General features: G+C 39.8%; 3 protein-coding genes across 4 annotated transcripts in view; 2 read left to right on the forward strand and 1 right to left on the reverse strand.

Annotated features, from left to right (window-relative positions):
• Positions 1-21,815, forward strand: part of LOC125227724 (GATOR complex protein Iml1) — a 62,508-nt gene that overhangs the window by 2,271 nt on the left and 38,422 nt on the right. Inside the window, exons 2-7 of the mRNA XM_048132027.1 lie at positions 8,674-8,808; positions 9,499-9,668; positions 10,870-11,136; positions 11,554-11,696; positions 13,743-13,930; positions 14,851-15,328. Coding sequence (XP_047987984.1) covers positions 8,674-8,808; positions 9,499-9,668; positions 10,870-11,136; positions 11,554-11,696; positions 13,743-13,930; positions 14,851-15,328 — 1,381 coding nt within the window. The remainder of the gene's footprint in view (positions 1-8,673; positions 8,809-9,498; positions 9,669-10,869; positions 11,137-11,553; positions 11,697-13,742; positions 13,931-14,850; positions 15,329-21,815) is intronic.
• On the forward strand, positions 1,426-3,932 carry LOC125227723. The gene is made up of 2 exons (XM_048132026.1): positions 1,426-2,140; positions 2,261-3,932. The coding sequence occupies exon 2, from the start codon at positions 2,334-2,336 to the stop codon at positions 3,585-3,587; it is 1,254 nt and encodes a 417-aa protein (XP_047987983.1). The 5' UTR covers positions 1,426-2,140; positions 2,261-2,333; the 3' UTR covers positions 3,588-3,932.
• Positions 15,528-21,787, reverse strand: LOC125227722 (xanthan lyase-like). Of its 2 annotated transcripts, none has more exons than XM_048132024.1 (3): positions 21,643-21,787; positions 20,342-20,496; positions 15,528-18,205 (listed from the first exon to the last, which is right to left on the reverse strand). In XM_048132024.1, exon 3 carries the CDS (start codon positions 17,361-17,363, stop codon positions 15,765-15,767), a length of 1,599 nt encoding a protein of 532 aa, XP_047987981.1. In that variant the 5' UTR covers positions 17,364-18,205; positions 20,342-20,496; positions 21,643-21,787; the 3' UTR covers positions 15,528-15,764. Both variants share the same exon structure in this region, with proteins under 2 accessions (XP_047987981.1, XP_047987982.1).

A 21,815-nucleotide genomic window follows, 5' to 3' on the forward strand; every position in this document is an offset into this window, starting at 1 on the left:
GCGAGGGGAGGGAGGGGGACACACCGCGCGGCGTGAAGTTTGTAAGAAGAGTTATTACTGGTTTTATACTGTGGCACAGGTTAGGGAGAGAGGGATCAGAAACGCTTGATCCCTCCCTCGACGAGGTTAGTGGGGCCGGTGCAATGCGGGTCCCGTACCCGCTAGCCCCACTAAGGGTCGTGGCGCAAGAATGCTCGTCGCCTTCGACCCTGCCGTCTTCGACGGAGAGGCAGCGCGTCAGCCGCAGCTTCGCGCTCTCTCTCCGCCGCCTCCTTCTGTGACATGACGTCTTCACAGAAGGAGGCCACCGCATCCCATCTTCTCTCGCTGCTCAGCATCGCCCCTATGACGCTGTGCAGCGAGAGGTCCACCAGTCCTGTGGCTGCGACCAGCGCAGCCCTTTCCACGGCCCAGCGACTACACTCCTCAAGGGTGTGCTGGGCCGTATCGTCCTCCACACCGCAGTCCAGGCACTGGGTGCTGACTAGGTACCCTGATTGGAAGGGTTGTCAAATGAATGGTGTCGCGGAGATCGCGAAGTCTGTTATTGTGGTATGTATCCAAACCGTCACTCTTAGCGTATTCTTCACTGGTAACACTGGCGATGGAGGTGAGCAAGTGTCAGAGGTGACCGCGAGGAGAAAAGAGCGGAAACGAGTTGAGACACGTGGAGAGAGATGCTCTGAGTACTGGTACGTAATTCGCCGTGTGGCACGTGTACGACGCTCTTGGTAAGTGAGACATTGCTATATTTGATATACTCATGGATATTGCAGTGACCATGAGTTAACGGCTACCTTGAGATAGATCTGAGTTGTTGAGTTGAGTGATATTCGGTGTGTAGCTCGAGTTTGAATGCAACATGTGAGGTGGCTGGTATGCTATCGGTTTGAGTTACTGGAGGTTACTTTATGGAGGCTGATGGATGAGCTGTAGGGGTTGTTGTGGAGGCTCGTCGGGGACCACATGGTTCCCACCTCAGTACTCATCGCAAGTTCTTGAGCATGAGATAAGAGTGCTGAGTTGCGGGATGCACGATGAGTTCTCCTTTGGAGATTCAGTTGTGCCGTGCATCCACCGATAAGAGCCACGGGACTTGGGGCCCTTCTAATTTTCCCTGAGAGAGTTTAGAGGTTGCATTCATAACTAGAGATGAGATCGAGTTAGATTTGAGATGGAATTGTACGCCCATCGAGTGTTGATTCATGGTCGGTGCAATGGCTATGTTGTACTGTGTTATATGTATAGACCCATGTAGCCAGATTGCTGTTACATCCCTTCTAGAGTAAAAACTCCGCTACATTTTTGGTGGAGATGCTTAAAACCGAACTTAAAGCAGTCTGTCGGTTGCGGTTGACGTCTTTGGAGAGATAAACATGATAAACATGAAGAATTAAGTATGAACTTAATATTGAGAATTTTCTGTTCAACTCAATTTTTTTTTGGTTTGGGTATGCCCATAGTGGTGTATACACATGGGGTAGTTATGACCATTGTGGTGGGTATAGACAGGTAGTAATATTACCTACCCAACCATGAAGAGAATGTGCACGTCTCGAGCTCCGTACTTAATGTTGCACGGAGGACCGGCCGACAGATGAGTTTTATTTGTTCTATAAGTCTAAATTTTATTTACGCAGAAATTGTAATGTGTTTAAAAATTATTGATAAAGGAGCGGTATTTACGCATTCTTTTAAACATTGGCAACACTGCTCTGTCCACGTTCGGAAATACACAACTCATCACGTTCGGAATTTATTATATAAATCTGTCATTCTGTGCACCTTACTTCGTTTGTTTTATTACAAATTAATTTAGGTGTAAGGATAATAATAAATATTAAAACATTTACTTGTTTTATTTCCCTCACGGCTATATTTACGATGCGGTATATTTGTTGTGTCTGGAACGAATCGGCAGCGGACACGACAGATTGATAGGTCAGGTCGTGTAAAGGAGGCTTAAGAAATAGAGTGAAGTTTAGTCTATGGCTTAAGTTTTGTAAACTTACCCGGTTTTCTTTTCGTTTTCGCGTGCTGTGATAAAAGTTTGTTTCTAGAAGTAAAAATTAAATAAAACTGTGCAATTACTTAATTTAGGAGTGCTAAAGTGTGTGAGCAGATTGCTAAATAACTCGCTGTAAGTAATAAATTTAAGACGACTTCACTATTAAGTAAATATAGTAATTAACATCTTCTTGTAAAACTAGCAAACTTCTATGGTTTAAAGTGGACTCAAAATCAATGCATTTCATTGCAGATTAGCATCAAATAGGACACACATAAGATTAATAAGTAAATGAAGAGTATCAGTAGCTTGCATTGCGTACAAAATGGACCTTTTAGTTTCAACATTAGAATTGCGCTTAGAGAGGCTAACAGAAGCTTTAACGGGAGCCGCCGAGGCTCTTCATAGTATGGAGACCGGCGTAGAAAGGGACAGGATAGTTGCCGTCAAAATTAATGTTAATAATAGATTATCGTCGTTCACAACAGACCTCAACAGATATTTGTCTGGTGATAGCGCCAATGTAAGAGAAGATCTTTGGAAACAGTGTCGCGACGTGCAGATTAAAGCGGAGGACGTGCTAACGGAATTGGAAATTGCCATGAAACTCTACTGCCACGAAGGAGATAACAATAATAGGACACGTCTACCTAAATTAGAACTCGGCAAATATAATGGTGATGTCCTAAAGTGGAATACATTCTGGGACAAGTTTGCAGCCAATGTCGACAATAAGGATATTGCCAATGTGGAGAAGCTCTCATACCTGCTAGCATCTTTGGAGGGACCAGCCCTTCAAGCAGTTGAGGGTTTGGAGACTACAAACTTAAATTATCCAATTGCGGTCGATATCCTCAGTAGCCGTTTCGGTAAGCCTTCAAAGGTCATTGACGCTCACAACGAGGCTTTGCAAAAACTTACGGTAGCAAAGGATTTACCTGAAGATTGTAGATGCACTCTGAACGCCATAGAGAAGCACCTGAGGGTATTGGAGGCTCTAGGGGAGAAAGTTGATGCTAGTCACCTTAGAGTTATTATACTTAATAAATTTCCATCTAAAGTAGTATATCAAGTGCGACTGATGGCGATTGATGATTCATTTTCTGCAATCCGAAAAGCTTTAGATGCTGTAATAACAGCAATGGAAAGTTCGAAGAGTTTGGTCGTTTTAAATCCAGAGAGTTCTGTTATTCCTGTGAAGTCCAGCATGATGGAGCTTCAACATGATGCTTCAACAGCGACGTTGCAAATTGCTACGAGAAAACGAAGATGGCAACAAAAGAGGGAAGCTGTCTCAAATCAAAATAGGAAACGCATGAAGAAAACATGTATATTTTGTAACGGGGAGCACTATAGTGAAGATTGCACCAAATTCAACACCTATAAGGAAAGGATCGGGAAACTGCAAGACAGGTGCTACGTTTGCTTTCAAATAGGGCATCGTGCCTCCAGATGTACCAGGAGGAGGAAGTGTGTGCATTGCTCAAAGATGCACAATAGAGCATTGTGTCGACAAAAGGTGCAGCGGGACAGCTGTAACCCAAGTAAGGACAGCGGAGGGGAGAAGTCTACACATTAGACTTTTACTTGATTCGGGAAGCCAACGTACCTACATCACAAACAAAATAGCTAAATTACTACATATCAAACCTGACGGAGAAGATTGTCTAATGATTTATACATTTGGATCAGAGAAGCCTAGAGAAATGCTTTGCCCATATGCAACCATTACTATAGTAAGTAAACGTAATGTTGAAAGAATGATTAGAGTGAATATAGTCCCATACATCACTACAAAGGTACCAATGGCTATGATAGAGTCACCGATGATAGACATCTTGGCTGACGATACTTCTACTGGTGAAGGCATTGATTTATTGATTGGAAATGACTTATACTTTTCATTCATCAGAAAGAGTGTTGACTTGGGGGATAACACCTTTCTAGTAGATTCTGATTTTGGCTGGTTTCTCGCAGGAAGTGCTACCAACAACACGGAAGGGGACATTCTATCTGTGGCTACGTATTGCCAGTGCCATGATATTAATCAAGACCATTTTACAGAACCAGATCTTCCCCTGCGTACCATAGACGTCAAATTCTTATGGTCACTTGAGAGCATCGGGATATGTGATTCTCCAAAAACTACATGTGAGGAAGAAGCTGTTCAGCACTTCAACAAGACTGTCAAATACAGTGAAGGAAGGTACCAGGTCAAGTGGCCATGGATAGAGTATCCACCAAAATTGCCTACCAATTTCGGACTTGCCTTTGGTAGATTAAAGGGTGTATTGCGAAGATCAAATAAAGAAGATAAAACAGAATATGAGAAAATCTTAAAGGAACAGTTGGAAGCTAACATAATAGAAATTGTGGATCCTTCCACTCAAGTCGACCATCCTGTTCACTATCTACCTTTTCATATGGTTCAACAGAAAGGAAAAAGGGGCAGACTGGTCTATGATGCTTCAGCTAAGTTAAAAAACGAGAAAAGCTTGAATGAGTGCCTGTACAGGGGCCCAAACATGCTGGAAGACTTGACAGGATTGCTGCTGAAATTTAGGATTGGGAAGATTGCTGTCACTGCAGATGTTGAAAAAGCATTTCTTCAAGTTGGTCTACAGAAAGAGGACAGAGATGTGACCAGGTTTCTCTGGGTCAAAGATTTGGACCAAGAACTGGCTGAAGACAACATCGTTCAATACAGATTCTGCAGAGTCCCTTTCGGGGTAATATCAAGCCCTTTCCTCTTAGCAGCAACTATTCGATACCACATTTCAAGGACTAACAAGAGTCTGCTTCCAGTAATAGCGGATAAATGTTATGTAGACAATTTGGTGACTTCGGTTCAGTCAAGAGAAGAGGCTCTCAAATTATATGCTCAAACTAGGAACTCATTCAATGAATTAGGAATGAACATACGAGATTGGATGTCGAACGACAAGGAGTTCATGGACAAGATTCCCAAGCAAGAGAGAGCTAAACCAGAGAGTGAAATGAAGATCCTCGGTTTGGTATGGAATTTGGAAAATGACACTTTACGTCTCAATCTGAATAACGATACCTTTGAAAGTGAGACTGTAGACAGGGGCATTACAAAGAAAGGAGTCTTGAGAATGCTAGCGCGTCTGTATGACCCATGTGGATTCGTATCCCCACTCGTGCTACCGGGAAAACTCTTGTTCCAGGAGATCTGTACTAGGAAGTTCAAATGGGATGAGACTCTGCCTGAAGACTTGTTGACATCATGGAGGAACATAATTAAAGATTTAAAAGCTGTTAACGAAGTAGAACTGCCCCGACATGTTACAAGTGGAGTAAAGCCGGGTTGTATTAAGTACGAACTACATTGCTTCACTGACGCGTCAATGAATGCATATGCAGCAGTCGTCTACTTGCGTGTCATAACTGAAGAGCATGTATCAACTTCGTTTCTTATGTCTAAGTGCAGAATAACCCCGGCAGAAGACAAGAGCGATCTCAAAATTCCTAGACTTGAATTGCTAGGGTGTCTGATAGGAAGTAGACTTCTGAAGTATGTCAAAAGCCACCTAGACCTAAATATATGCAAGATATATTTGTGGACGGATAGTCAAGTTGTCCTAGCTTGGATCGAATCAAGTAGGCTGCTTCCACCATTTGTATTGAGACGAGTCAATGAGATCAAGCAAATTAAGGATATGTTAGGAGTAGAGCAGCGCTATGTTAACTCAAAACAAAACCCTGCAGATATAGCTACTAGGCCAGAACTGTGGCATCAAAAACGGGATCTATGGCTCCATGGTCCAGATTTTCTTCTACAAGACCAAAACAATTGGCCAAAGCAGCAGAAGAACGAAGAATTGTGCTTGGTTGGGAGGGCTCTGGACATGGTGGACGGTCCAGAGATGACAATGAGAGGATATGAAGACCAAGATAATGAACTTGACTTTCCTGAATTGGAAGAAAATTCTGCACCCACTACACTTCATGGAAGTTTGGATTCTTTGCAAGACCTCTCAGAAAAAGAGTCAGTGTCCGAAATAAAGAAGTTGCAAGGAAAATACTTTTCAGAAGAAGTTTCAGGAAAGGTCACTAGTTTGTCACGAAACTTAGGTCTCTTTAGAGATGAAGATGGGATCTTGAGATGCAAAGGAAGGTTCGCAAATGCAAATTTATCATATGATAAGAGATATCCCATTCTGATTCCGAAGAAATCACCCTTCACAACCGAGATAATACTGAAGACGCATAGAGATAACTACCATGTTGGTGTACCGCACACGCTAAGCATATTACGCGAGAAGTATTGGATCCCTCATGGGCGAGCCCAAGTTCAGAAAACCCTAAAGATGTGTTCACAGTGTGAGAAATATGCCGGAGGTCCTTACAAACTGCCACCACCACCTGCACTACCCAGTGAAAGGGTTAACTATAGTTCTCCATTTACCTTCACTGGATTAGACTACCTCGGACCGGTTTTAGTGGAGACAAATACTGGCAGAGAAAAACGATGGATTTGTCTTATGACATGCCTAGCAGTTCGTGCTGTACATTTGGAGTTGGTCAAGGCTTTGACAGCTGAGGAGTGTTTGCTAGCGATACGGCGTTTCGTAGCTGCCAGAGGACCACCTAAAGTATTGATATCTGACAATGCACTACAGTTCAAGCTGACGAGTGAAGTACTGATCAAGTCATACTGCCAGGAGAAACATATCAAGTGGAAATTCATTACGCAGCTTGCACCCTGGCAAGGCGGTTTTTATGAACGTTTAGTTGGACTGGTAAAACACTGCTTGAAGCGCACACTTGATAAGCATTTATTAACTGATGGTCAAATGCAGACAGTAGTGAAGGAGATTGAGGCTGTCTTGAACACTAGACCTTTGACTGCAGTGGGTTCTGACCCAGAGGCAGTGCTGCGGCCAGCAGATTTTCTATCCCTAGGTGAGTGCCTAGAGATAAACTCAGAACTTTGCGAAGGAACCTCACAAGGCACCAATACGAAAGTCGACTTGGTCGAAGGCTGGAAGAGAGGTCAGAGGATACTTAACGAATATAAAGAGATGTTCACCAACCAATACCTACCAAGTCTGCGGGATAGATTCAGCCACTCTCATAAACAACCGCGAGTGATATCTAAGAAGTCTCCAGAAGTTGGTGACATCGTTCAGATCAAGAATGACTCCAAACATAGGATCAATTGGAAGGTTGGCAGAATTTCAAGCTTGATCCGAAGCCGTGACGGTGAATGCCGAGCAGCCAAAGTGGTAGTTGGGAATACAGAATTCACGAGATCCATAGCACACCTGTATCCGTTAGAGTCTGACACGTACGGCCCAACAGATTATGCACGTTTACCAACACAAGACACTGAAATGGCAGAGATACCAGCTGAGCCCATGGAGATAGTTGAAATTAGAGAACCCCCGAAAGTACCTGATACGATGGTATCTCCTGAGCCCGAGATGGAGATTGATGAGTTAACAATCCCTACTGAATCGACAATCGAGAGAGAAGTTGTGTTAGATTCTGAAACTAGTCCTATGCAAACTGAGCAAGCTTCTGATAATGATATACCCGACGAGACAGAAGTGAAAGAGACAATTGTTATGGAAGACCAGCCACAGGAAGTGACTAGAGCAAGGCGGAACGCTGCCATTTGGGCTAGAGAACGAATAGCCGAATGGACGCGCCAGCTGATGACGCTACTTATGTGATCTTCTCGCCTTCGGGAGTGTCGCGGAGATCGCGAAGTCTGTTATTGTGGTATGTATCCAAACCGTCACTCTTAGCGTATTCTTCACTGGTAACACTGGCGATGGAGGTGAGCAAGTGTCAGAGGTGACCGCGAGGAGAAAAGAGCGGAAACGAGTTGAGACACGTGGAGAGAGATGCTCTGAGTACTGGTACGTAATTCGCCGTGTGGCACGTGTACGACGCTCTTGGTAAGTGAGACATTGCTATATTTGATATACTCATGGATATTGCAGTGACCATGAGTTAACGGCTACCTTGAGATAGATCTGAGTTGTTGAGTTGAGTGATATTCGGTGTGTAGCTCGAGTTTGAATGCAACATGTGAGGTGGCTGGTATGCTATCGGTTTGAGTTACTGGAGGTTACTTTATGGAGGCTGATGGATGAGCTGTAGGGGTTGTTGTGGAGGCTCGTCGGGGACCACATGGTTCCCACCTCAGTACTCATCGCAAGTTCTTGAGCATGAGATAAGAGTGCTGAGTTGCGGGATGCACGATGAGTTCTCCTTTGGAGATTCAGTTGTGCCGTGCATCCACCGATAAGAGCCACGGGACTTGGGGCCCTTCTAATTTTCCCTGAGAGAGTTTAGAGGTTGCATTCATAACTAGAGATGAGATCGAGTTAGATTTGAGATGGAATTGTACGCCCATCGAGTGTTGATTCATGGTCGGTGCAATGGCTATGTTGTACTGTGTTATATGTATAGACCCATGTAGCCAGATTGCTGTTACATCCCTTCTAGAGTAAAAACTCCGCTACAAATGGGGTCATTCTGTTTCTGCACTTTTCTCTTTCCACACCTACTTTTTATTAACAGTATGTCAGCTATATATATATTGTTTTGCTCAACATTGAACTATTCAAAGATGTTTCTAGTATGGATAACATTGTCAATGTTGCTTGATAATAAAATCTGTTAATTTACAGCCGTGGATTTAATAATCAGTTTAAAAGATTATCCTGGACTGAAAGAGAAAGATATTGTGGAAATATACCACCCTGAAAATGACTATCCGCGGCTGCTGCTACAAGTTGTCAAGGATGCCCCAGGGAGAGGCAGAGGTATTTTTTTTTTTTTACTTTTTGCAATGTAGGTTTCACCTATACTCTGTCAAACAAGTCTGTCAGTAAATAAGAACAAAGAAAACTATATGCATCCTTTTATTTAGGGTGCTAGAGAAAAGGATACTTATAGTTTTCCTGGTTCTTATTTACTGACAGATTTGTTTGACAGAGTATATTTTGATAATTTTGGTAAGTAATATTTTAAACATCATAATTTTATATATTTTGAAATGTAGAAATAAGAATTTTTCCTATTTTTATGTATGGTCACCAATTATTTGAAAAAAAAACCTTAACAGCTTTGGCAAATTATTTGTTCTTATTTATACATTGATGTCTATTTCTTTTATTCCGAAAGCTCACTATAACTGTGTTACAATTGTCTACTAATATTACATAAAAAAAATTACTTACCCCCTTATTGATAAACATATGCTAAAGTTATCAAGCCGATAAAGTTTGTTTGTTCCTGTCCAACGTGTTGGTGTAATAGAAAGGGACAAAGGAACTTTATCGGCCTGATAACTTTAGTGGACGTTTATGAATAAGGGGGTAAGTATATGATTTTAATTTAACTAAAAAATACAGAGGTAGTGAAAAGATATTTACATACAATTTCCTGATGTGTTTGAATTTGGTGCAAAAAAAAAATTGGTTTATAATGCATATTATATTATATTTGTCTAGATACCATCAGTGTCGAGCAAAGCATCGCCACCACATTCCAACTGCGCACATTTGCCGACGTCTACGTAAACATCGTGAATGTGCCAGATGTCGCCCTGGACTCTGTGGAGCTTACCTTCAAGGACCAGTACATGGGACGCTCGGAGATGTGGAGACTTAAGAATCACTTGGTATGTGTAATTGTGTATTCTTCAAAATCTTCAACGTAGTATTTATTCCAGAGATGTCATAAAGGATAAAAGTGTCTGGACACATGTCGAAAATCAAGATAGCACTGCTTTTAAATCTGTAAAAAAAACCGGCCAAGAGCGTGTCTGCTGTGTACAGCTTTTTTCTCAAAAACTACTGGCAAAACAATTTTCCTAGAAAGTATTTATAAAGTTCGGGGGGTACCCTAATAAAACATTTCTTTCCATTTTTTATTTTTGCACTTTGTTGGCGTGATTGATATACATATTGGTACCAAATTTCAGCTTTCTAGTGCTAACGGTTACTGAGATTATCCGCGGACGGACGGACGGACGGACGGACGGACGGACGGACGGACGGACGGACGGACGGACGGACAGACAGACATGGCGAAACTATAAGGGTTCCTAGTTGACTACGGAACCCTAAAAACGAGTAGTGATATGGGACTAAATTTCTTATCATAGTAACACTTAACTGTTCTTTTAGAAAAGTGTCAAAATCTGACAAAGTAGTTGCCACATGCGAAATGGTTTGACATAGATGGTGGCATCATTTTGTACTCTTTTTTTGCCAGGCTGTATTTATGGATAAAATACATAGACAGTAACATTAGCTGAAAATAAACAAAGTGGCAGCAATTTTCCATCATACTTAAAACAAAACGGCATCTCTTCAATTATGAATTATGGTTCGGAATCAAATTACTAACTAATTATGTAGAATAGTTCAAGGGGCAACAAATACTGATTTGAGAATAAAATAGTTATAGTTAATGTCAGATGAATTGTTCCCATAATCACTAGAATGATGTGTGATTATTACCAGATTGGTTCGCACAACATTCGTTCGGTCGCGCGACTCCATACATCAAGCGCGACTTCAAGTATAGACACGCGGGCGAGCGAAATAATATGGAATTTATATAAATCGAATTGAGTGACGTCACGGTCAACTCAGTCACTTTATATATTTCTACCTGGCTTATTAAATAGCAATTGGATTTAAAAATAACTTCTGTCCATATTTTTCTTATAATTATCTGATGCTATATCTGATGCTTTCGTGCATGGTATATATTTTATTTTAACTTACAGTCAAGTCCCCTATTTATGGAATGTCATGTCATGACAGCCTGGTCAGATGCGGGCTACAACTATAACTTGTTTCTATTATTTATAGGTCAGTACATGCGTGTACCTCAACAAAAAGATCGAATACTGCGGTGGTGCTATCAGATGTCAGGTCTACGAGATGTGGTCTCAAGGAGACCGTGTGGCTTGCGGGGTGATCACTGAAGACACGAAGATCGTCTTCCGATCCTCAACCTCCATGGTGTATTTGTTCATACAGATGTCCTCAGAGATGTGGGACTTTGATATTCACGGAGACTTGTACTTTGAGAAGGCTGTGAATGGATTTCTGGCGGAGCTTTTTACTAAGTGGAAGGTAAGGAATGTAATTGATGTGTTTCGCAATTAGGTACTAAAAAAAAGAAAAATGTGGTAATCAAGATGTTTTAAGAAGAACATTTAAATCAACCACATGCGCAAAAAATATGATTCTCCCAAAAAATGCCGACCCGCCGAATTGTATGATACAGCCAGTATTTTGTAATGTTTGGGTTTATTCCGTAATAAAAGTTGCTCGTTTTGACCTGCACATACATATATTTGTACGTCGTAAAATAGTGTTGTAGGTCACTATAGAAACACCCTGTATATGGAATGCACACAGAGTTATTGCTAATATTATTTTTAAAGCAGGTTCTTATAAAAATGCGATTTTTTACTAATTCAAAACTGAACGCTTTTGTGAAATCGACAAATAGCAATGCAGTGTTTATATGTGACGTCATGTTTACAGAAAAACGGCAGCAACCATGAAGTGACAATAGTGCTATTTTCAAGAACATTCTACAAGGCTAAATCTTTGGAAGAATTTCCGCCACATATGAAAGAGTGCTTGCAGAAAGACTACCGGGGAAGGTTTTACGAAGACTTCTATAGGTAATCTAATTTATATACTAACTATTATCTAATTTATATACAACATCTCTCTCTCTCTTTTTCTCATTCACCTCAATCCACACATTCACACTCACACATCACACATACACGTACACAAACTTCCTCACTCGTACTCATATGTTGCATTCCTTCTGGCTCACTTAAAGATTGTACAAGAGCAGTAACTTTAACAAGTGTTTATGTTTATATGTTATTTTATTTCTGCTTTTGTCTCAACCGTTATTGCCTAGTGTCTACTTCGTTTAAGTCACAGATCTTTAACCTCTTTACATATAATATCTTGTATATTTGTTCAACTTATCTGTAACAATTTTGCGCCAAATTTGTAACTCGGATGTAAGCTGCAGTTACGCCAGATACAGGGACAGAAGGACTGTCCCTCTACTGACGCGTAGTGTAGGAACCAGGTCAATAAATTATAAGGGAAATTTGTGGAATGTAATGCCGATGTTCTTCAAATTCTGTATTGTTTTACCTTTTTCACCATTTCATGATGAATGTTGAATCTTGTGTAGATAAAATAAATGTTTTTTTGCGAAAAACACGCGCTTTTTAATATTTACTTGGTCGAGGATGATTTATATCAGTGCATTTACCGCGAGTCGTCTTGTAATAGATGTCTATACTGTGGTTTAAGTTCAAATCTTTAACATGTCTTTACATAAATATAATTGTCAACTTATCTGTAACAATTTTGCGCCAAATTTGTAACTCGGATGTAAATATTACCTACAGCACAGGCCTCGCCTAGTGTAGGAACCAGGTCAACGTTAAAATTTTGAAAGCCGCGACAAGCGATGTTCTCTCAAATTCTGTATTGTTTAGCTTAATTTCTTTTCTTTTGTGCAATAAAGTTTAAATAAATAAATAATTTGTTCTTCTAAAAAATAAAAACACGCAAAAATATTTGGGGAAAATATTTATTACTAGCATTTGCCCGCGGCTTCGCTCGCGTTAGAAAGAGACAAAAAGTAGCCTATGTCACTCTCCATCCCTTCAACTATCTCCACTTAAAAAATCACGTCAATTCGTCGCTTCGTTTTGCCGTGAAAGACGGACAAACAAACAGACACACACACTTTCCCATTTATAATATTAATATAGTATGGATTGTGGCCACTGCAAAACAGCGCCTAGTTTTAAGCCTTAAAGGCCCATACATTTCAGGGGTACGCTTTTTTTGTATAGGCTTTGTCTGTCCCGTGTTAGTGCGTTTTCACATTATCCGATCCGATATCGGATGTCGGACCGTTATCCCATACATTACAGGCGCCATCTTGGATTTTTTCTATTGAAATCCTTCCGACATCCGATATCGGATCGGATAATGTGAAAACGCACTTATGTGGTCCTTGCTATTAGTAATTTTTTTACTGGCTTTATTATTTTCGGTTCCTAGCTACCAAAAGAAAATAGCCGAATACATTGTCATCGAAATTAAAGTGTACTTGCTTGACCATCCTTTAAAAAGAACGAGCTATACCGTTAGGTTCTCTACAAAATACTCTTAGATATTTGCTGCCTTAGATTGGTAACAAATTGTGTTCCGATTTATGTAGCCACTCTGGCCCCTATAAGAAATGCCATAGACTAAGCTACTGTTATGTAACTTCTGATTAGCATAAACTTCTGCAATCTATGCCAATAGGCTTAGAAAAAATCTATTAGTGGAAAAAGTTCGCCATGGGTGAGACGACTCACAGCCTAATACTCCAGCGCTCTGCCAACTGAGCCATCAAGACTTCAACCAAGCCAGCTACATTTTCCACCACTTAACGGCCCGGCCACGACATTGGTCTAAGCGCGACAGCGGTGAGCGGCGGCCATACATTGGAGCGAGACACAGCGATGGGACTTTTCATTCGCACGTATGGCTGCCGCTCACCGCTGTCGCGCTAAGACCAATGTCGTGGCTGTGCCGTAACTAGGTCAATGAGACCCGTAGCGACATCTACCGTACCTATTCGATCCGTACCTTAATAAACGAAAATTATTTATTCTAAGCTTACTGTCATTTACTTATAGAGTGGCAGTTCAAAATGAGCGTTACGAGGACTGGTCGAATGTGCTGCTGCAACTAAGGAGGTTGTTCACCGACTACCAGAAAATAGTTCTCCAATATCACGAGCGGCCTAACATGGAGATCCCAACAGCTATCAACTCTACTGCGGCGCAGGGAAACTTCCTTGAAGTCCTCAATATGAGCTTGAACGGTGAGGATCCTAGTAAACTCGCTTATTTGTTTTGAATGATTCACAGTTATTTTCATTTATTAGACTTAATATATGGACCGGGTTATTGTCACTACTTTGAAAAAATCTCGTATCTCACGCTGCTCCTCAAAGTTAAAACGCAGTAAGTCTATATTATGCATTCCATACATACTTACTACAATTTTCTTTTCATTGACAGACGAAGATACAAGTTTTTTTTAAAGTAGTGACACTAGTGACAATATAGACCGTGTTTTCCGTGATCATGATGCATGCAACTGCGTCGAAATATCGAGAGCTCGACAAAAATCAAAAAGGTAATCACGGTCTATATCCCGGTCAATATAATAAGTCTCACTTATTTGTTATTACTATTATGGACGTAGTTGGGCCAAAAAGGATCTATCTTGTAAAATGACCAGTGATATGAATATTTTTTCTTTATCACAGAAAGTTCAAATTACATCTACAGATTTTTGTGCATTGAACCCGTATTAGGTAACCTCAGCTTTGCATCTCGTGAAAACCTTGAGCTAAGTTGATTAGACTCTAATGAGAATACCCTTTTGACAGATTTGTCATTTTCTTACCATTAATGACTTCAGCGGCGTTTGTTTAGTTTGATCGCATTTTTATCACCTGTTGCGTCATGCAATCTTTTGGCACTTACATGATTGTTTGAACGTGAGAGGCTTTAAACATGAGACCATGCTGGCACTGCAAATACGCGACAGTGTGCTACAAAACGAGTTAGAAAAAAGAAAGTTCTATTAGACTTATGTTGACCGTATACTTTTTAATTTGTATCGCGATCGCGATCAAGGATAACTGGAGGTCTCGACATTTATCAGACAGGTAATCACGGTCTATATCCCGGTCATAATTAGTTTAATCCTTATATCGGTCTTATTTGCTTTCAGTATTCGAAAAACACTACCTAGACAGATGTTTCGACCGAACCGGCCAGCTCAGCGTAGTCATTACCCCCGGCGTCGGCGTTTTCGAAGTAGACAGAGAACTCACAAACGTCACCAAACAACGAATCATAGACAACGGAGTGGGCAGCGACTTGGTTTGCGTCGGCGAACAACCTCTACATGCTGTCCCACTCTTAAAGTTTCATAACAAAGACAATAACCTCAACTCTATAGACGACTACTCTATGCCCCATTGGATCAACTTATCATTTTACTCCACAAACAAAAAAGTTGCATACTCAAACTTCATTCCGAGAATCAAATTACCGCCTCGCAAAAGTCAAGAGCCGCTCAAGAAAATGTACGAAGATGAACGAAAAGGCAAGCTGTTAAAGGAGGATGAATATATGCACAATTCTATATTTGATTATGATGCGTATGACGCGCAAGTGTTTCAACTGCCGCCGGCGCATAGCACTTGGTAAGTCTTTTTTTTACAAAATTTTAAAGTAAATTATATAAATAATTGAAAGAATGTATAATAATTGTTTCAACAAGATTGTTGGGTGTTGTTGGTGTCAAGTAGCCAATAACTTGTCGCTTGCAATAAATGTTTTTACCTGAGTTTAATTAGGATACTACTGCTAAAACGAGACAGATTTCATTAAAAAACAGATGTCTGAAAGCTACAATTTATTACAAAATACAAAAAAGATATTGGAATAATGTTTACAGTACATACGGAGCTATATAACCTACTCTCCGCGTTCTTGTTATAATTTATCCTTACTTGTTTCGAACTTTTATTTATCGCACTTGTATCGTAATGCACTATTGTATACTTTGAGTCACATTATTTGCCTTCATTTTTTATCGTCCTACACTACGGCTAAGCTAAAGCTTATGGGATTCAGCAATTACTGGTCAAAGGTATCCGGAAACATGTCATCATCCTTCTGGTCTAATTTCATTGATGTATAAGGCCAAAAGTTGTTGACTTCATTGTACACTGTAAATTGTTTGCTTGCCCCTCTGTCATTCGTAAAATCAACTGTAAACGCATTATTTTTTACATCATAGTATACACCTTCGCTCATTGTGGCCACTTTCGAAAAATCGGGTATTTTTATCGTTACCACCCTGTCTGATTGCGTGGGATCTGACACGACATATGTATCTATATAATCGTGTGTTTGTCTCATTAAAGACACAGGCATGTCGCTGCTTATTCCTTCAATGGTACCACCTGTCTCGCTCCACACGTTAATACCCAAGTAACCTTCGTTTATTAATTGTACCGCTTGGATTTGTGCTGAATTTTCCAAAATTTGGACAGGTTGGCTTTCAACATATTCTTTCAATTCGTCCTGTTTGATTCCTGGCAATATAACATATGCGTATTTGGCGTCCACAGGGCTTTGTCCATGATTAATTATAAATTTGGCATATCTGCCATAGTAGTCAACAGCTGGGGTTGCTTCATTTATATACATGTAGTTTCCGCTTCGTGCATCATATATAACATCGACATTTTCACCATCAGGAAAATAATAACCAATCGATAAATTGTTATTGCCGGATTCCAACAATAGCCAATCTGCATCAATTCCTGCACTTGTTGATGTTATTTCTTGGCTGTTAGATAAAACTTTATTACCGTACAGGTCACCTAAAAGCCGATTTTCTACAATGGTTTCGATAGTTGCTTCGGTTGATCCAGTAATTCCAGCACCCAATGCTATGATTTGCCCTTCCACAATAAACCACGATTTCTTCCCTTTAAGATCCATTGCCAAAGGCCGCCAATTGCTTTTAAAGCCTTCTTTATTCAAAGCCATTCCAACCACCGCTTGGTTAGAGTTGGCCACACCACCCACCCACTCCTCATTCGACATAAAGTCAGAATAGTCTGCCACTTCATCATTTAGATATCTAGTATCGACGGTTGTACCTGGTAATCTATACGGATCGACCGTTGGCCAATAAGAGTCACCAAATTGAAGATTATCATAATTATAGAGATACATTGCACCGTCCGCAGTGTGCCATCCACGTTTGTTTTCTTTGTTTCCAGCTTCGTACGCTGAAATGCGTTTAGAATATAAACTTAAAGCTAACATGTATTTAGGAGTTTGTTGTACGAAACGGTCCATTGAAGCATACATTTTGGTACCAACAAACGGCAACTGGTCTCCTTTAATGGCAGAATCATTTAATAAACTTATTATCATCAGAAGCTCGTTGTAGTTTCTTGTGTTTGATAAATAATAATTTGGATTTTGCCGCATCCAGTATTTAACAGCTTCTTTAAGTTTATTCTCAGTTCCAGTTGACGCAAATTGAGCTATAACCAATAAATTGTACATTGTCGCTACCTGGTTACGAAATTGTGTAGCTAGAGGTGATCTAGAAATCGCGAGACCATTGACTGGCGCTATCATTTGCCCCTGATAGATGAGTGGTACGAAAGCACGCTCTACACAGTCAATAAATGATTCTACTGCATCCCGCGCCATTTCATATTTGGAACCCTTAATAATGACTAAAATTTCACCCAATTTTTTTACTAATACATTACCAAACAACCCGGTATAAGGAACATTGTGGTGATGAACAAAGGATCCGTCTTGATAAAATCCATTGCCTTTCGTCACTATCTTCAATAATTCCCTAGCGCTGTCTAGGGATTCTAATAGTTTGGTTTTGTTTTCCTGTAAAATTCCTAAACCCAGGAGAGTTCTTGGCTAATTCAGCTTTCTGTGACCCAGAAGCATTATAATAGGTACTGTGATTGACGTGAATATTAGTTTCTTGGTAGAACGTATACCAAAGACTATACGGATTTGGTACATAATTACTGATGGCGTTTGTGTAACTTTGAATTTTCTCCATTGGTAATTTATCATTGATGATCATAATGATGTCAATAAAGATTTGCGGCACACCAACTTGCCAATCCCACCAGTTCCCGAAATACTCTTCCCCGTCATACTTTCTCGACTTTACCATGAAATCTAGACCGTTTTTCACTGCGGACAAGATTTTTAGATCTTTGTAATATTTCGTTCCTTTAGTTCCGTATGCTGTAGCGAGTTTCAGTAATTTCCGAAATTGGGTGGTCATATCCGCTGAGCGTGTATCTCCTACCTCGGTTTGCCATAAATACTCTCTGTACTGACTTTTTGTCTAAGTTTCTATACAGAGATTCTGCCTCTTCGGATAATTTGTTTACAAATTTGACTGCGGCGACGTTCGTAGCGTCGAATTCCTCAGAAACTAGTAATGCCCGCCAGTTTTTGAGTAGGTCGTGATATTCATCTTGAATTGGCTTTGGCGACTCAGATTGCATTGCCATACTCTGAAAATTATGAAATAAGACATCTGAATCTGAACATTTAGGAAATAAAAAATAAAATTAAAAAGACAGACACCTACGATTAATAATATTTTAAAAACAAAAATCTGAGGTTCTTGAATAATGTAATTATATTATTTATGCATTGGCAGATTCACTGCCAGCAACGTATTGATGGCCTCGCTCCAGTCTTGAAATGAAACCACTTCTTTCTGCTCTTTTGTTTATTATGAGTCCAATCTCACGACGCACAACTCCAGTTACACAAACAGCCGTTATTAACTCAATAATATTGGTATTTGCCCTTTTGTTTTTTCGAATGCCGGTTTCAGCCCCGACATCTGTCAAGTTCCTTTGGTTTTCCCGCCTAAAGTTCTTTTTTAAAAGGGCCCAACATATTAAGGCATGTTCATATTACTAACAATTTGATAAGGGCCAGCACATATAAATTCAATTATGTGTTTATACAAAATTATGAACTAGATGTCGGAACTGAACCTAACAGTATACCGTCGTCACTGTCATACAAATTTGTTTCTAGGTATTATTCTCTTATTAGAACCCGTTAAGAAGTAAATATGACTTATTAGAGGACCATTGGGACATCCTTATACAGGTTGACTATTGTCCCAGATTTGTAAGAACCTCTTTTTGACACATGACAGCGTCCACAATACGTAAACTCGCGCAACCTAATGAGTTTTTAAATAAAATCCTGTAATAGTATTTTAAAAAATTGAGTACAATTTTCGCTTACTTTAAACATAATCTAACACATGTTACATTTTTGCGGATCTTCGTTAGTGAGTATTTTACGATATTAATTTATTACCCAGGGTTTACTTATTATGACATTTATCATTCATTTTTATTTTTAAACTAGTGCTGTGGCAGTCTGTCATTTCGATTCAAATGACATTTCAGTAAGTTGATAGAAATCGTATAATTATGTGTTTAAGCACCTCCTTGTACATAGGGCATAATCGATTCAACCAATTCGAAATTAATCGTTAGATTTGGCAAACGATACGTCTTAGCCACATCGCAACATACTTCAAAACAAATGTGTCAAAAATGTGAGCTTACAAATCTGGGACAATAACCATACGGTAAGTTCAATAATACTTGTGTTCTAAGTAGTGAGACGAAAATATATTCAAAATACATAGAAAACATCCATGACATTTTAACACATACCAAACTAAGAATATTTATGGGCCAAATTGCCAAAACTGAGGTTCAAAAGTTTTAAATCTGTGTCGAGAGATGGCAGTCTATGTACTGCAATTGCACATTTTACTTTGACAGGTAACTCTGTAATGACTGTAATACTCGATCCTCTTTAAGAAAGGATAGTGGTACCTAAGGTCTAAGATTAAGTATCTCAGTGTGCGTAGCCGAATGCACAAACGCTCACGATAATATATCTTTCGTAGCATAGCTGGGCACCGTTAATCAAATAGTTAACTTCGTTAATCGCTAATCCGTTACTAAAAAAGTTAACTTCGTTAATCGTTAAAGCGATACATTTCGACAAATTTAACGTAAGTTAAAGTTAATCGTTAATCCGTTAACACGAGAAGTTTTCTTTAAAAATTTTGTTGCATCAGTATCCACTATAACGTATTATATTTCTGTAAAAGGCCGAAGTACAGCTAGCCTATTGAACTCTAGGCTGCACGTGGAAGGCAGTGATCGGCTGAGCTACTGCCAAGAGCTGTGTCAGGAGGGCTGGCGGTGACGGGACTGTTGTGGCACGTGGTAAAGGTCTATTTGTATGGCCAGCCTAGGCTCAACAGGGGTAAAGCTTAAGATAACCGAATCAAGAATACTTTTTTAGGCAATATTTCGGACCCGACATGACCCCGGCAAATCATGGATCCGCGCATGCCTACTGGTGGTCTAAGATTAAGTATCTCAGTGTGCGTAGCCGAATGCACAGACGCTCATGAAACGCTCATGATAATATCTCTTTCGTAGCTGTCTATCTCAATCGCTCTTGCGTATTGGCGCGACAGAGCCCGACTACATTTCTGCGGCGTTTAGATGGCGTTTCGCGTCGCAGTATTCCAGCCAGGTACTTATAAACAGCGCCACTCCTGCGCGCACTTTTTCAATTGCGATACAATTTGTATTTACCTGATTCTGGGACTGTGCTGCGGCGTTCTCGGTACTTTTTTTGTCGTCCATTTTGTTTTCCTGGACCGGTTTTAAATCAGCGGGATTGTCTCCAGGTTGCTCAGATGCATTATCTACCTCGCCGTGGACCTCATTTCTCCATTCATATTCGTAGTCTAAAACATAAATAGTAAAGCATTTTAAAAATAAAGTTTTTTGTTTGTATAATCTACCATGATCAATGATGATCATCATCATCATCATCAGTTTATCTCTTAGGCGAAAAAACTAATATTTTTAACCGACTTCCAAATGTCAAAAGGATAAGGTTATCAATTCGTCTGTAGGTATGTTTATTTTTTTATTTGATATCTCCGTCATTTGTAGTACAATTTTTTTTAATTGATTGTGACCATTTATCCCAGTTCCGATGAGGTCCTGGAGAAATCGAGGGAATTGAAATCTTAAGAGGTACACGTATGGTGATATCTGTGTTTTATCAGTGGATCATGCATTTAAATAAAAAACAATGACATTTGAAGCATTATAACTGCTGATGATGATCAGAACGGAACTCTTCAACAACGCATAGCTCGTGCTAGATTTGTTCACTTTGTTATGTTTCTTAAGTATGTCGGGTTTTCAAGTCACAATTTTGTCAAACTCGAGTCCTGGTGGTGGGATCCATGAGGAATCAAGGGAAGTGATCAAATTTGAACGGCAAACTTATAATGACTTTTGTATTTTTATCACATAATCAAAAACTTGCTTGTAAATAAAAAGTGACATTCGGTGAAGTGGAACGGCTGACTATGATCAGAACAGAACTCTTCAACGATGCATATTTGAAACTGCCGTTGAGTTGGCGTAGACGGTTATTTTAATAATGTTTGATGCCATATTATAAATTGGTTAAAAGATGCGTAACGCTTAATGTAAACACATTCTACCATAAATAAAATAAATGAATATTGCAGGACATTCTTACACAGATTGACTGAGGCCCTCGGTAAGCTCAAGAAGATTTGTGTTGTGGGTACTCAGACAACGATATATATATATATATATATATATATATATATATATATATATATATATATATATATATATATATATATATATATATATATATATATATATATATATATAATATAAATACATATACAAGGAACAGACAGTAACAAACTCTGTGCTCATCACTCAAATAAATGCCCTTACCGGGATTAGAACCCAGGACCGCGGCGTACCCAGGGTAACTACCGTCTGCGCCAGACCGGTCGTCAAATGCAAAGCCATGCCAATGCTAAGAAATAACAACTTACATTCTTTTGATCTATCGGAAATAACTTTCCCTAAATGGTCGTAGTCATTTTCGTTGCTTCCAAACACGCAACATAAACTCCCTGCCAGAAACACAAAATAGTAAAAATGTGCCTTTTGGCCAGCCATTATAAGGCGCGTTCGAGACTCGAAACACAAATAGTTCTGTATATGG

Source organism: Leguminivora glycinivorella, chromosome 7 (assembly GCF_023078275.1).
Source record: "Leguminivora glycinivorella isolate SPB_JAAS2020 chromosome 7, LegGlyc_1.1, whole genome shotgun sequence".
Classification (NCBI taxonomy): Eukaryota; Metazoa; Arthropoda; class Insecta; order Lepidoptera; family Tortricidae; genus Leguminivora; species Leguminivora glycinivorella.